Source organism: Vulpes lagopus, chromosome 3 (genome assembly GCF_018345385.1).
Source record: "Vulpes lagopus strain Blue_001 chromosome 3, ASM1834538v1, whole genome shotgun sequence".
Taxonomy (NCBI): domain Eukaryota; kingdom Metazoa; phylum Chordata; class Mammalia; order Carnivora; family Canidae; genus Vulpes; species Vulpes lagopus.
In genome coordinates this window covers 61,550,235-61,566,569 of record NC_054826.1, presented here as the reverse complement: position 1 = coordinate 61,566,569, position 16,335 = coordinate 61,550,235, and the positions used below count along the sequence as shown (strand labels likewise).

The 16,335-nt window shown below is 37.8% G+C and overlaps 1 protein-coding gene across 20 annotated transcripts in view; it reads right to left on the bottom strand.

Moving 5' to 3' along the window:
* Positions 1 to 16,335, bottom strand: part of KCNMA1 (potassium calcium-activated channel subfamily M alpha 1) — a 718,693-nt gene that overhangs the window by 17,600 nt on the left and 684,758 nt on the right. For all 20 annotated transcript variants that reach the window (XM_041748736.1, XM_041748737.1, XM_041748738.1 and 17 more), the window contains 2 exons: positions 3,328 to 3,522; positions 1,298 to 1,416 (listed from right to left, as the gene is read on the bottom strand). In XM_041748736.1, coding sequence (XP_041604670.1) covers positions 1,298 to 1,416; positions 3,328 to 3,522 — 314 coding nt within the window. The remainder of the gene's footprint in view (positions 1 to 1,297; positions 1,417 to 3,327; positions 3,523 to 16,335) is intronic.

Here is a 16,335-nt window from a genome sequence, read left to right as displayed (position 1 = left end):
TTAGTGCCCGTGATGGGAGAACAAAATCGTGCTTCCTATGGCCTATGAGCCCCTTTCCATTCACTATCAAGTTCACTTCTGATCCTGAGTAGCCCAAATGCATGCAGGAGGTTCATGGACTGTACTGCACCTTTCATTCTAGAGTGTTCTGAACAATCACAGACACATATCGCAGGGTCTTTGTTTCCCATGATCTCACTTCTTAGTCCTTTCTCACTCTTTACCATTTAGAAAATCAACTCTGGTGGGGATTTTTCTAAATGAAAGAAGAAAAAGGACCTCCCTGCCTCTGTCTATGCTAGCCTTCCTTTAACTGTTCCCAATTCCATCCGGTTAACACCAGACACTTAAAAAAAAAAAAAATCACTGTTTCTTCCATAGTAGTACATGTCAAGGTGGGTCCTAAGCCAGACATACCAACATCACCTGGGAACTTAAAATGCAAATTCTTAAGCAACTTCACTCTAGATCTATGGAGTCAGATGCGCTAGGGGTGGGGTCCAGTGATTTGTGTTTGGACAAGCTGTGCCGGTGATTCTCCGGCCTCGCTAAACTTTGAGAACTAGCTGGTTCTCAAAGCAATTCATCTCAACTCTGGCTATACCCTATATCTCTACGCATTAAAAAATCATCTATGTTTTCAAACTAGACCAACTAAGTCAGAGAAATAAGAATATTTTTACAAAGCTGGTGATTCTGATGTGCAAACAGAGCTGAGAAATACTCAACTCTATAGCATTGTTTCTTGAGGTATATCACGCAAACACACTGGTTTTAGTAATTCTATAGTGCACTTTTAATTTGCGGCTGCTATGAATTTATTTTAATGCAATTAGAAAAATATAACTAGTACACATAAACTGCTATTTTTTTCTGCTTAAGGTGATAATACATGATTTTCTCAAAGTAAATATATAAAAGTTTAAAAAGTAAGTCCATTAAAATATATTTAGTAAAAATATGGGCATCTAGGATATGGCAAAGGAACCATCTATCTTAAACACTAGCAATATGAAATATCTATTAGCTACCAACAGAATAATCCCTGCAGCTGGATTTTAGAGGAGACACTCCTATTCAGCAACTAATCTATAAAACTTGAATTCTTTACAGCTTCTATGGGTAATTAAAGAAAAACATCTCCCATGACCTCCAAACTCAGTGTTGGATTTAATGTGGCAGAGTCATTTGCACGTTGAGAGCATATACATGGACCTCTGCCTGTACAGTGGGGGACAGGAGAGGATATTTCTGTCTCTGCATTTGGGTTGGGAGAGCAGAGTGGAAATATACTCACCTCTTCGTGCATTGGCTGGGGGTGCTGAGGTGAGCATCTCTCAGCCGGTAAATTCCAAAACAAAGCATATTATATGTTTTCAGAGCTTTGCAGAACAGATCACCATAACAACCACCATCCTGGGAGACAAGAAAAGAACAGAGAGCAACACTTTTATTTGTCTGGAAGTAGAGGTCCAGGGGGGAACAGAGCCTTCTCATGAAAGCTTGTTTTGGGGTCTCCTGAATTGGAGGGTCTGTTCCAAAGGACCAAGGATAAAGAAGTTACTGTGATTAACTGCCTCCATCCAATACTGGTAATTTTCAGGGATCAGATAATGATGGGGTTCTCCTCTGGTTCTCTCCAGTTTTCTATCTGTAGCAATGAGGACCCTAAAGAGAGTGTGCCTCTCCCTCATTTGAAGTGAGGGTGTAAAGCCTGAAGGTCTCAGATGCATGTTTGGCTGAGAAGAAACCAGCTCTGCGAAATGGTGATTATGTTTAGCCCCAGCTCGGCTGTAATCACTGTGATCTGACCGTGTTGTCAAAACTGCTCGAGTGATAATTAAAATCACTGCTAGGAGAAAAGACCCCACCAGGTACTATGGTGACAGACTCTTTCAGGGAAAGGACTGTGTGAAAAGCACAATTTACAGACCTCAGAGATGGCACTGGTGGAAGAGAATGTGTTTCCCCAGGAGGCTAAGAGCTGCAGGCTGAATAAGTGGGATTCACAGTCCTAATCAGTTCACAGTCACCTTCCAAGGGTCTGGGGCCTGAAGTGGAATGTGAAAGCAAATCCACGCACTTGGAAACGCTGGTTTCATGCAGTCAGGTGATTTCAGGTGGGCGTTAGTACAGGAAGGGCCCTGAAGAATGACTTCTTTGGGAATAAGAGGCTGCCTTTGTCCTTCCTGTCATTGGAATTTCCACATGCGCATCATATTGCAAAACACAAATGGGGCCAAATCTTACTGATATTTAAAGTCTTTATCCTTTTAAAGTGCATAAGTGCATAAGTCAATGATAGATGAAAGGGGACACTAGCTATGGAAGCCACCTTTCAAAAAAGCCCAGTCTAACAAAGGCCCTTGCCCATAACCACACCAAAATATGGTGCAAGTCAATATCAGGGTTTCAGAAGAAATAGAGACAGTGACCCTTTCCCTGGGCAACACTACTGTTTGTGCAATAACTTTATTGGTTCCCAAGACTTGTGGCTCTCCACCCCTTGAACACATCTGTGGAGGTGGTAGGGCCATGAATAAGGGTCAAGAGTGCATACTTTTGCTAAAGTACGTGAACCCAGCTGGTGCATGGGGCCCAAAGGGAGGCACTGGTCATACCCTCTGTGGCAGGGAAAGCATGAGGGAGAGTGACTGGGCCCAGCCTCAGAAATGTGAGGGCCTAGATCTGGAATTAGGGACATTAAAGGATTCACATGAGATGCTATTTGTTTGACATCTAGAGCCACTCTAGATGTATGTAACTAGAGGCTCTAGTATGTATGTAGGCTCTAGATGTATGTAACTACCAGTGGTGTTTAAAAACTTCCAAGGCCACAGTCATACCTAGATACAAAAACTTAGAATCCTGGGAATCGGGCATGGCCATCAATGGTTTTTAAAAGCTCCTCATGTGCTATGAACGTGCCTTTGGGGTGAAGTAGCCCTGAGGCATGACTGTGTGGAAAGGGGATCCCTGCCTTGGTTGCATGCTGTAGTCACCTGATGCCTCCTAGCTCATGGTAGGAGTTTCCCAGGGGAGTGAGTAAGTCCACAGGCTCTGAAGCCAGCATTCCTGGTGCAAATTCCTGATTGGGCCAATCCTCAGTCTTTCTGAGCCTCAGTTTCCTTAGAGTATGTCAAAGGATTGCCATTGGAATAAAAATGAATGGTAAAGCATAGTGCCTGCTATGCAATAAACCATAAACATCATAGTTATTTTACCACAGAAGACAGAAAAGACAGGTGCCTAGCTCCTCACTGTCTGGCACCCAGTTCACTCAGGCCAAGTTATTCCTAACCAGCGGGTTCTGCTCCATGGACTTACCCCCAAGTCCGCAAAGGGCCCATCCAGTAGCGCTAACTGAGCCACACGGCAGCGGTCCCTATTGGCCAGCGTCTGGGGGGTGCTGTAGCCCCCTCGAAGTGCATTCTCCTCAGCAATCAGAGCCTCCAGCTCTGGTGTGGCTCCTCCGGTCACCAGGGTCCGGATCAGGGTAAGGATATTGTCATTGAAGTATGTCTGGGGAGAGAGTTGGGGGAAAAAAAGTCCTTTAAGCAAACACCCTAAAGTCACGACAACAGACATCCAAATTACAACTTTCCTTGGTATCTCCTGTTTAAAGTTTTGGCCTTTCTTTTCAAATAATTTTATGTGGGAAGTGAAAAGACAGCAGCCTCAATTATTCCATTCTTCTCTCTCCTACTTGGTTCTTCCAGGAGAGTCTGACTTTTAGAAACCAATTCAGGGAACTTTCATTAAAGGGCTGAAGTCTAAATGGCTGGTGTTTACCATAATTGGTGTTAGTAGGGATGCAAATACTGCTTCCCCTCCACATGTCTACTGAGGGACTTTGGACTTGTGACACAAAATGCAGCCTGCCCAGGCTGCTAATCCAAGTACGATTACCTCTGAGGTCCTGTCACCCTATGCCAGGATGTCACCTTCCCCAAAGTGGTTAAAACTTCCTTCGGCATTGGAAAGGGATGCCGAGAGTGTCATTAAGGTCACATGTCACCAATTTATTTTATTACGTGCTTTGATGATAATCTAACCCAGAAGTCTCTATCAATTAAATATGTCAGATAAAATAACGAGGAGGAGGATGTCCTGGTACGTGCACTTATGGTTTTATTTTTTTAAGTGATCTCAATATAGCATATTAGAAAAGTTTCCCTCTGAGGCAAATATAGCATATTAGAGAAGTTTCCCTCTATGTGTACATTTGTCTCACACCTGAAACATAACAGACCTGTCAGGAACAAAACAATGGGAGTTTAAAAATATTAATAGGGTGTCAAATAAAAGAGCTCAAAAAGACACTTGTCACCCAGCCTAATTTGAGAAAAATCTCAAGTAAGAGTCTATGTTCCATTTTCGAGGGTAAGAAGAAATCAAGCAGGCAAAATGAAATGAAACCAGAGTTTGCCTGTGGCTTCTGAGGGCGTATGGACTTTGGGAGTCGGTTAGGAAACACAGCTGCATTTCACCCCAACATTTTCTCAGATAGTTTACCTAGCAAAATGTAGTGGGGAATAAACCAGGTAAGGATGAGTCCTCTCATCCTGTGTAGCCATCACTAGTTCTTTGTCTTAGGGGTTGACTACTCAGTCTAGGCTTTGATCTTCTTAACCGTAAAATAAGCACAGTCATTAAGATCAAGTTCATATGCAAAGAATTCCATGAGAACTTCTGGGACATCTGGGTGGCTCAGTAGTGGAGCAGCTGCCCAAATTGGCTCAGGTTGTGACCCCTGGGTCCTGGGATTGAGTTCTGCATCAGACTCTCCGCAGGGAGCCTGCTTCTCCCTCTCCCTGTGTCTTTGCCTCTCTCTCTGTGTGTGTCTCTCATAAATAAGTAAATAAAATCTTTAAAAAAAAAAGGAAAAAAAAGAATTCCATGAGGACTTCGGAGTTCAGATGATAGCTGCTCATGGATGAGGCAGGATTCACTTTCCTCATTGAAATACTGGCAAAACACCCAAAGTGATAGAACATTCCAACAGCAAAGGAGACTAGGAATGTTACTGAGAAGGAGTCAGACCCTAAGGAGAATGAAGGTATCCTCCACCAGAGCTCAGATGTGCCCTGAGGCACAGAAGCAGCACAAGGACAAGTACTGGACGAACTGCTGCTGGCCTGGACACGGGATAAGACTGAGTCAGGCGGTGGATGTAATGCTGGCTTCACCTCTCAGAAGCTGTGTGACCCTGGAAAGTTATTTGTCATTTTTGTGCTTCAGTTTTGTGATCTGTAAAATGTAATAACAGTGGTTAAAAGTACAACAGAACTAACACAGGTGAGCCACGTAGAACAGTGCTTGGTGCGCAGCAAGTGCTGACAGATACTCCCAGCCTGGTATCAGAGACTCAGAGCTTTTGCTAGGGAGAGGAACAGTCCTCTCATCCTCAGCCTTTCCTTTAAAAAAAATAAAAATCCTTGATGTTTGGGGTGAAGGGTGGGCAAACCAAAGCCATGTATTTCACCCTTGAGTTTGTGCTTCTCAGTCTGCCTCCATTGGAAGACCCTGTTTGGACACAAGAATGTCAGGGCAAAGGTCACCAGTACACTATATCCTGGGATGGGGCAGGAGTAGCGAGAGGAGCCTCCGGAGGTATGTTCCTGTGCTGGGGCACATCTACAAGCATTTCCAATGTTTTCCATTTCCAGATCCTCTTCGCTACAGTCAGATAACACATCATGAGAAGCAGGAGACTCCTCCCTAGCCCTGTGGCACGTTAAATATGTGAGTGCTGGGCATGGAAACTTGACAAGGACCTTTGTGCTCTAATTACCCATTTAGATCAAGACCAAGGGGAGGAATTTAACAGCTTGCAAAGTGGGCACAGAATAGTCATGACCTTGTACACTGAACTCTGTTTTTCGGTACAGAGAAATAAAAAGAGCCAGTATAAATATTTTTTATAAGGGAACCATAGTATTTAAGATATAAAGGAAAAGCATCATTTTGACTGATTAGTTACTGGAAGAAGTAGAAGAAAAAGTTAGAAGCATCTGTTTTGGAATCAAATAAAATTTTTTAAAATATTGTGTCTATAAGAAGTAAAAGATGAGACTATAAGAAAGCTGACTTCATACAACTCACCCATTTTTTATGCAAGATATTAAAATTAAAATGGATGTGATTAGAGATAACTAAAAGAATCCAATATGCTTTCATGATAAACACATTCAATAAACTAGGAATAAAGGGGAATTTCTTTAGCCTGATAAAGGGCATGTATCAAAAACCCAAAGTTAACAGCAGACTTAGTGAAAGACTGAATGCTTTCCCCTTAGAATCAGCAACAAGACAAGGAAGTCTGCTCTCACCATTTCTATTTCAACACAGCACTGAGGGCTCTAGCCAAGGCTAGAAAGAAATGACTATCCATATCAGAAAGAAAGAAGTACAGAGAACATGATGTTATATATAGAAAATTCTAAGTTATCTATTAAAATTCAATTATAGATATAAATGTGTTCAGCAAGTTTACAAGTACAAAATCAATATACAAAAATATTATTTATATACCTATACACTTGGAATGAACAATACAAGAATAAAATTAAGAAATTCCTTTTATAATAGCATCACTAAGAAGAACTACTTAGGAAGAGATTTAACCAAGGAAGTACAAGACTGGTACACTTAAAACTACAAAATATTGTTGAAAGATATTAAAGAGAAGCTAAATAATAGAAAGGTATCTCATCTTTATGGATTGGAAGTCTTAATATTATTAAGACAGTAGTATTCCCCCAAACAATATACAGATTCAGTACGATCTCTGTCAAAACCCCCAAAACCATATAGACATGGAAAAGCTAATTCCAAAATTCATATGAAGGGTGCCTGAGTGTCTCAGTTGGTTAAGTGTCTGCCTTTAGCTCAGGTCATGATCTCAGGGTCCTGGGATCCAGCTCTGTGTTGCACTCCCTGCTGAGCAGAGAGTCTGCTTCTCCCTCTCCCTCCTCTCCTCCCTCTGCTTGTGTTCTCTCTCTCTTTCAAATAAATAAATAAAATCTCTTAAAAAATAAAAACAAAATTCATATAAAATTGCAAGCCCGGGGTAGCCCAGGTGGCTCAGTAGTTTAGTGCTGCCTTCAGTCCAAGGTGTGATCCTGGAGACCCGGGATCAAGTCCCACATTGGGCTCCCTGCATGGGGCCTGATTCTCCCTCTGCCTGTGTCTCTGCCTCTCTCTCTCTCTCTCTCTCTGTCTTTCATGAAAAAATAAAATCTAAAAAAAAATTGCAAGCACTCCAAATAACCCAGCAATCTAAAATATATGAAGTTGGAGGACTCATACTTCTTGATGTCAAAACACACTACAATGCTACTATAATCAAGACAGTGTAATATTGACATAAGGACAGACATGGAACTGAACTGACAGTCCAGAAAGAAACTCATATGCATTTGGTCAATTGATTTTGGCAAGGGTGACAAGATCATTCCATAGAGAAAGAAGATAGTCTCTTAAACAAATGAAGCTATAATTCTTAGACTTCTACATTCAGAAGAATAAGTTGGACCCCTACCTCACACCATATGCAAAAATTAATTCAAAATAGATCAAAGATCTAAATGTAAGAGCTAAAACTATGAAACAGGAGAAAACATAGGGTAAATTGTCATAACCTTTGATTTGAAAATGGAGTCTTAAATATGATACTCAAAGCAACCCCCTTTATATCTGATAAAGTCTAGTATCCAGAATATATACATATAATATACATATATAGTCTTCTTTTTATTTATTTATTCATGAGACACACACACACACACACACACACAGAGGCAGAGACACAGGCAGAGGGAGAAGCAGGTTCCATACCGAGAGCCCGATGTGAGACTCGATCCTGGGTCTCCAGGATCATGCTCCAGACCAAAGGCAGCGCTAAACCGCTGAGCCACCCAGGCTGCCCCATATATAATCTTATGTAAGATTATATCTTTTATATACATATATTAAATATATTAAATCTTACATATTTTACATATATTAAATCTTACAACTCAACAACATAAATACAAATAACCCAGTTTCAAAAATGGACAAAAAACTTAAATCAACATCTCTAAAAAATATATATATATATACAAATGGCCAACAAAATAAAAAGAAAATGAAAAGATGCCTGACATCACTAGTTATCAGGAAAATGCAAATTAAAAAACCATGATGAGATACCTCTTCACACTCACTAGGATGGCTACAATCAAAAAGACAAATCATAAGAGTTGATGAAGATGTAGAGAAATTGCACCATAACACTCTGCTGGGGGGAAAATAAAATGATACCACCACTTCAAGAAACAGTTTAGCAGTTCCTTATACGGTTAGACAGAGATATATAACGCAGCAATTCTACTTCTATATATAGATCTAAGAAAAACTAAAAGAAGTTATGTCCATATGAAAACTTCTATACAGATGTTTATAGCAACATTATTCATAATAGCTAAAAATGGAAATAGTCCAAATGTCTATCACCTAATGTATGCATAAATAAAATGTGCTATATCTATGCATGAATATTATTCAGCTATACAAATATTATTCATACCACAAAAAGGTATGAAGTACTAATATGTGCTCCAACATGAATGAACCTTGAAAACATTATGTTAAGTGAAAGAAGTCAGTCACAAGAGACTACATATTGTATGATTCCAATTTTATGAAATGTCTATAAGAGGCAAATCTATAAATATAGGTGGTAGATTAATAGTTGCATAAGGCTGAGGGAGGAGGATGGAGGTTAGTGGGAGTTGCCAAAAGGTATGGAAGGGTTTTTTTTTGAGGCAATAAGAACGTTCTAAAATTGACTGTGGTGATGGTTGTGCATACTTGTGATCATGCTAAAAATTGCAGGATTGAACACTTCAAGTGGGAGAATTGCATGATTATTAATTATATCTCAGTAAATGTTTTAAAACAAAAGAGAAATCCTTAAAAGGTAACTAAACTTATAATGGCCAGACTTTTACCCATTCAGAAGCAATAGTTAACAATAGTGTATTGGACACTGAAAAATTTAGCTGGGTAGATCTCATGTGAAGTGTTCTTACCAAAACAACAAAGAAAAAGTGGCACTATGTTATAGAACTAAAAATCATATATACACAAAATCAGTGATGTGGAAGTGAAAGTAAGAAATTGGCTGAAACTACATGGAAAAATATGTAGAGTGGTTTCTTTCTTCTTTCTTTCTTTCTTTCTTTCTTTCTTTCTTTCTTTCTTTCTTTCTTTCTTTCTTTCTTTCGTCTTTTATGAGAAGGCTGGTAGATATTGAGGAAAGACAACAGAAGTCAAATTGATAAATAGCAAGTGTTCACAAGTTAATGCTATAAACAAAATTTGAGCAGGTAAAAATGAATAAGGAAGCAAGGAAACAAATGAGCACAACCTGCCCTGAGCTGAATGATGTACCAAGGATGTGGATTGAAATGGCTCACCAAGTAAATGCTGCCAACATTTAAATCTGTACCAGGTGAATATTTAAATATAAAATATTAAATGAAGACAAAATATGACCTAACACAATGCTGTAAGGGAAAAAAAGTACAAGATCAGGTTAGCCAGAGACTTCTCTAGAAGATTTAAGAACAATATCAACTGAGTTTTGAAAGGACACATTTATTCCAATAATTCTACGTGCATCTAGGTTACCAATCATTTGTGAAGGCAATAGAAATATTGTAAAAAAACAGAAATATTTTTGAATCTCTGTGTACCTAAGTATTTATTGATTTACTTCATTAAAAAAAATACTCAGGAACAGAAATTGGTATCCTTGAGATCATTTTAAACTTTTAGAAATTAAAAGATGAGCAAATTTTTAAAAACATTGGTGAAATATACCAAAACATGGAATTTAAGAGATGGTTGTATATTTTACTACTAAACTAAATGCAAATGTCAGAAGTAATTCTTGAAATAAAAAAATGACACAAAATTATTTGTTAATAGTAATATTAATTTATTTTTAGAAGTCAGAAAAATGAGGTAGGAGAGAGAAGGATGATATAAAGGCATGTAAATTCCTCCATCTTATAGAAGGAAGACTCAAGAACTAAATTTTTCTAGATAATAATGCTTACAAAATATACTTTCAAGCATATTTATAGAATGGTAAACACTAAATGGAATAAAAAATAGAATATAGTTTACACATCACTAGAGAAAATAAGCATACAAAAATATAGCCTGTGTACCCAAAGATGGATACTAAAAGACACAATTATAGAGGCATGTATAAAGTGTAATGCAAAATTATAGCATTATATGTTAATAACTAAACATAAATGAGCTAAGGGATTTTATTCAATCGCAAAGGTTCTTAGACTTATTCAAAAGCCAAAATGAAAATCAGACTCTGATATTTTCAGAGAGAAAATAGGAAAAAGCAAAACAAAACTGGCATAAAAAACTATATTTCAAGGGAAAAATTTAAATATTACATTAAGCAAGTTAGCTTCGTATTGATAGTTAAAATTTACAATAAAGATATAACCTATTTATGCACAAAATAATACAACTGAAATATAGAAAGTAAAACTAATTAGCAATGAGCATAAAATAAATGTGCTGAGGGTGATATGTAAAATATCACTATGTTTCTAGCTACCATAGCTTAAACAGACCAAACTATGCGAAAATTAAGGATATAATAAAAGCGATTTAGTAGATGTGTGCTAAACTTTGCAACATTTTTAGATAGCTTTCAAACAATAATTACCAAAAAATAATCAATGGCTCAAAGTATAAGCTCAAGGTATAAGCTCTAGAGTCTGCATTTAGAAAATTAAGATAATAGTAGAAATAGAATAAATATCCCAACATCTCCAAGTTTAAAAGAAGGGTATTCTAAAACCTAACTGCAGGTCAAGATGGAAATCAAACTTAGAATATAGAGTATTTAAGAATTAACTATTTGAAAAATGGCATATAAAAATGTCATGGATTGAGGCCAAAGCTACAGAAACAAATTCAGAGCCTTAAATGATTTTCTTATTAAGCACAAAAGAATCGCAATAAATAATGCTAAGCATTAAAAGAATTGTCTTTTATTGTTCTTTTTTATCTTAGAAAAGCAGAGGGATGCAATAATAAAGCATCAATTAATGAAATCACAAAAGGATATTTATTGAATTGACAAATACAAGACATAATTCTTCAAAAAATGAATGAGATTATGACAAACATAACTAAAAAATAAAATTAGAAATAAGAAAGAGAATATAGTGTCCTATGTGTTTAAGAATTAACACTCCTATTCTGGAAGCTCTCTTTAATATCATAGTTCCTGGTCATGCATAAGAACAGATACTGTTGTTCAAGGGAAAGCAAAGTAATGATTATCCACAGACATAGAAGATAGGAAAAAAATTAAAAAAGAAAAATGTCATGTTCCTTAACATGTAAAGTGGATGTTATAATGTCATATTTTCTGGTAAAAAAATTTTTATGTTTGATATATGCCTAATCACAGATTCAACTGGACTTTTGAATTTATTTTGTGTTATTTTATTTTAATTAATTAATTAATTAATGTATATATAGCATGTTCGAGTGGGGGGTGGGGGTGGCAGATGGGCAGAGAGACTCTACATAGGCTCCATGCTTAGCCCAGAGCCAGACATGGGGCTCCACAAGGGGCTCTATCTCATGATCCTGAAATAAAGACCTGAGCCAAAATCAAGTCAGGAAGCTTAACTGAGCCACCCAGGTGCCCCTCAAATGGACTTTTTTTTTTTTTTTTTCAACTGGACTTTTAAAAAACTTGATACAAATATGCTAAATTTCCTCCGTAAACAGTTTATGAAATTGTCCTTCCAGGCTCCCAGGTACTATCATGAATATTAGATATTTCATAACTAAACATTGTAGACAATAGTAAAAATGAGAGAAGCTCAACCAGAATAGATTACTGAGAACAATAGTGGAGTAGTTCTTTGTAAAATACAGGACTTGGCAAATCTGGCCCTTGGGCCAAATCCAGCCTGCCACTTGTTATCTTAAATAAATTTTTATCGGGATGCAGACATACTCATTTGTTTATAAATAGGTTTTTGTGCTATAATGACGGAAGTTAAGTACTTTCAATGGAGTCTGTATGGCTCTCAAAAAATTAAAATATTAACCATTTGGTCCTTTACAAAAAAAGTTTGCTGATCTGTTCTTTCATATGATAAGGAAAGCATCATACACCATAGGGGAAAAATGTTTATTCTACAAATGATTTAGGGGTAACTGGCTATCTGGAAAAAATTCTTCAACAATATGGTAATGATTAAATAAATCATGATACACTTATATTACTTACATTGTCCAGATATTAATATTATGTTTTCAGAGAATATTTAATGGCACTGTAACAATTATATGATATAATAAAATATGCAAAAAGGCAAGATCCAAAAAAAAAAAAAAGTGATATAAAATTCATGTTAAAAGTGCAGAGCTAAAAAAAAAAGTGCAGAACTCAGCTGATATAGGTTTATTTTTGTGAAAATAATTATACTTAATACCCCAAAATTTTACTTGGTGATTAACTCTTGATGATAGACTTCTGATTGATTTCCATTTTTTCCTAAAATTTTATTTATTTTCTATATTTTTTTACTAAAGATATATTTATATTAAATTTCTAAAAAAGGAAATGAATGAAATTCATATAATTCAGTAGCAAACACCACACACACCCAAGTACCAGTCAAAATGGGCCAAGGAACTGAATAGACTTTTTTCCAAAGAAGATGATCAAATGGCCAACAGGTACATGAAAAGGTGCTCAACATCACTAATCATCAGGAAAATGCAAATCAAAACCACAATGAACTATTACCTCACACCTGCTAATTATGACCATTGTCAAAAAGGCAAGAAATAATACATGTTGATGAGGATGAGGAGAAAAGGAAACCACTGTGCACTGTGGTAGGGAATGTAAATTGATGCAGCCACTATGGAAAACAGTATGATTGTTCCTCAAAAATTACAAATAGAACTACGATATCATCCAGTAATTCCCCTTCTTGGTATGTCTGAAGGACACAACATCACTTTCTCAAAGATACAGCTGCATTCCCACGCTCACTGCAGAACTTTTTACAATAGCCAAGAGTTGCAAACAACTTAAGTGCCCATTGACAGAGGAGTAGATAAAGAAAATGTGGTATACATATACAATGGAATACTACCCAGCCATAAAAAGAAAGAAATCCTGCCATTTACAACAACATGGATGAATCCTGAAAGCATTATGTTAAGTGAAATAAGTCCAGGAGAGAAATATGAATATTGTATAATCTCACTTATATGTGAAACCTAAAAAACAAACAAACAAACAAACAAAACCAAACACACAAACACACACACACACACACACACACACACACACACACCAAAAAAAACAAAAACAAAAACAAAAAACCCTGATCCTACAGTAACAGAGAAGAGATTGGTGATTGCCAGGGGCTTGGATGTTGGGCATGGAGCAAACAAGTGGTTAAAGGATACCAGCTTCCAGTTATAAGATGAATCGGTTCTGAAGATGTAATATATGGCAGGGTGAGTGCAGTTAACAATACTGCATTATATACTTAAAAGTTGCTAAGAGATTTTAAAAGTCCTCTCTCTCTCTCTCTCTCTCTCTCTCTCTCTCTCACACACACACACACACACACACACACAAATGCAGCTATTTGAGGTGATGAATGTGTCAACTAACCCTACTGCGGCAATCATTTCTTAATATATACATATACCAAATCATTACACTATATACCTTAAATGTACATAGTGTTATAAGTCAATTATATCTCAATAAAACTCAGCCAAAGAAAGGAAGCAAGTGTTATAAAATAGTTAGAGGCAAAAAAATAAAGTAAAATGTAGCCACAAAGAACCTGATGAGAATATAGCTGAATATTTAAGTGATCTCAGGATACCTGATAATTCTCTTGGTCAGCAGGCACTTTTTAAGCATAAAAACTATAGAATAATTCACAAAACAAAATATACATTTACATGATCACATACAAATTAAAAGGTTATATACTTCGAAACTATCATGAACACAATTAAAGGGCCTCCTAGAGAAAATGATAATCGGTGCCCGTTAGAGCTCATGAGATGGCATTTACAAACCCGTGAGGGCAGCATGAAGTAATAGGAGATAATCCAGCAATATGCACCAAGAGCTTTAAAAATGTTCATATTTGTTAAAAACCCGGTAAGTTTGCCTCAAGATCATAAATTGCTTCTTGTTCAAAAATTATGTAAAATAATGTTTAACACAGGGTTAGTTATTGTTACACACACACAAAATATTTTTTTACAACAAAAAATTTTTAAAACGAAATGCCCCATAATAGGTAGATAACAGTTAAATAGGTTCTGGAATATCTATAGGTTAGAACTGCATGAAGTCCTATGGAGGCACTGCAAATCATGATACCCAATAATATGACATGATTAAGCTCTGGATAAAATACTAAGTGTTAAAAGGGAAAAAACAAAAAACAAAAAAAAAACAAGATCTAAAACTGGGTGATCCATGTTTATTTATCCATCTGGGAAGAAATATACCAAAATATTAATCATGCTTCTCTCTGGGTATTAGAAATACGGTTCACTTAAATGTTTTTCTTTATACCCTTCTGTGTTTTCAAAATATCCCACACTGAATAACTTTCCTAATGAAAGCAGTCAGTGATTTTTAAAAAAAAGAACAGTCTAAGTTGTGCTTTGCAATGATGAGTCTAGAAGGTCAGCATGAAAGGTTATTGTTTTGTCCAATTTGTTCCAATCTCAAGGATTTGACCTTAACATGTTTCCCCTTTTGTGTTGAAATCAGTCACCTTGTAACAGCACAGACTTTTTGATCAATCCATCGCTGACATTTATTGAGCATTTACTAATCCCTAGGTCTTGGTTTGGCTTGAAATTGTATCCTTTTCAAAGAGTGTGTCACTTTCAAAACTTCCCATCAACTGGTATAATTTCAGGGTAGGTCACAGGGTTTCATGGGTGCCTGACCAACTCTGGAACCATTCACAACCCTGGACACAAATCTCCACCCCCTGACCTGTACCCTAGATCTCTCTCCTTGATTCTCCCATGAGGGCTTCAAGGAGCAGCACTGCAGGCAGCAACACCTGCAAGGACAGAGAGTAGTGATGTCTGTCTGTCAGCAGAGCTCTCTTGTTCCCATTTTGCTGCCTCAATATTCAGCTGCAGAGAAGTAACTTTGGGCATTTCGTGGGGGTGTGTTCTGAGCTCGTACCAAGGTTTCTCTGTGATCTGAGTGACGTGGTGCAAAGACAACGCTTTTCTTTGAAAAAGGATAACTAGCTGGTCATAATGGAAGGCACGGATTTCTTCACGTGGTTGGGATATCACTCATAGAGCATACGCTGATTGGCCTGCAGCTAAGCACAAATCCAGAACTTTCTGCATCGGAAGTGGCTGTTTCAGTACCCTGCGGCAAACAGATGCTGGGCCCTCAATACCAGTTATAGCAGACAACTCCTATGGAGAATGTGCCAGCTAGAACAAACTTCTGTACAACTCACCTGACCCAGAGTACATAGTTCTCTTCTGGATTAACAGAAACACTAGAATCGAAGGCAGACACGCAAACTTCTGAAGGTAGTATTGTAATATGGAAGTGCGGTCTTTGGCCTCCTGAACTATGCATGTAGGTGAGGGAATATGGGAGTCCATCTTCCCACTACCAAGGTTGGGGTTCCACCCCTCATCAGGGAAGACCTTCTTTCAGATAGGACACCATGGCACCCCGGGTTATGTGCACTGACCTCAGAATTCAGCTAGCATGGTTTTAAATCCCGGATTTGCCATTCGACAGCTCTGACAATGGGAAAGTTGCCTGACTGTTCTCTGCCTCGAGTTCCTCATCCATGTAATGGGAACAAAAGAAAAACCCCAGTGCAAGCCAGCTTATAGGATGGTGTTAAATGAGATGCTCTGTGTAACGTCTAATGTGCAATAAATAATAAATGGTAGCTGATAAAAATAACAACCGGCTAGCAATGCAGAAAACCCCCTCTCCCTATGTTTCGGTGTTCTCATCTCTCATATCAGAGAGCTGGCCTAGATCACAGGCGTGGCCTCCTCGGCCTCGGAACCTTGACGTTTCTCAGATCCCATATGTAGACAGAATAACAGGCATCGTGCAAGCTGAGAGATGCGGGGCCGAGGACCTGACAGCACAGGGAAATCTGAGCCCGCACTGCCACCTAGCCTGCTCTGAGGACGCCCCTCTGCGCCTGTGTTTCTAACTGGTGCATCTTCCTCTTTTTA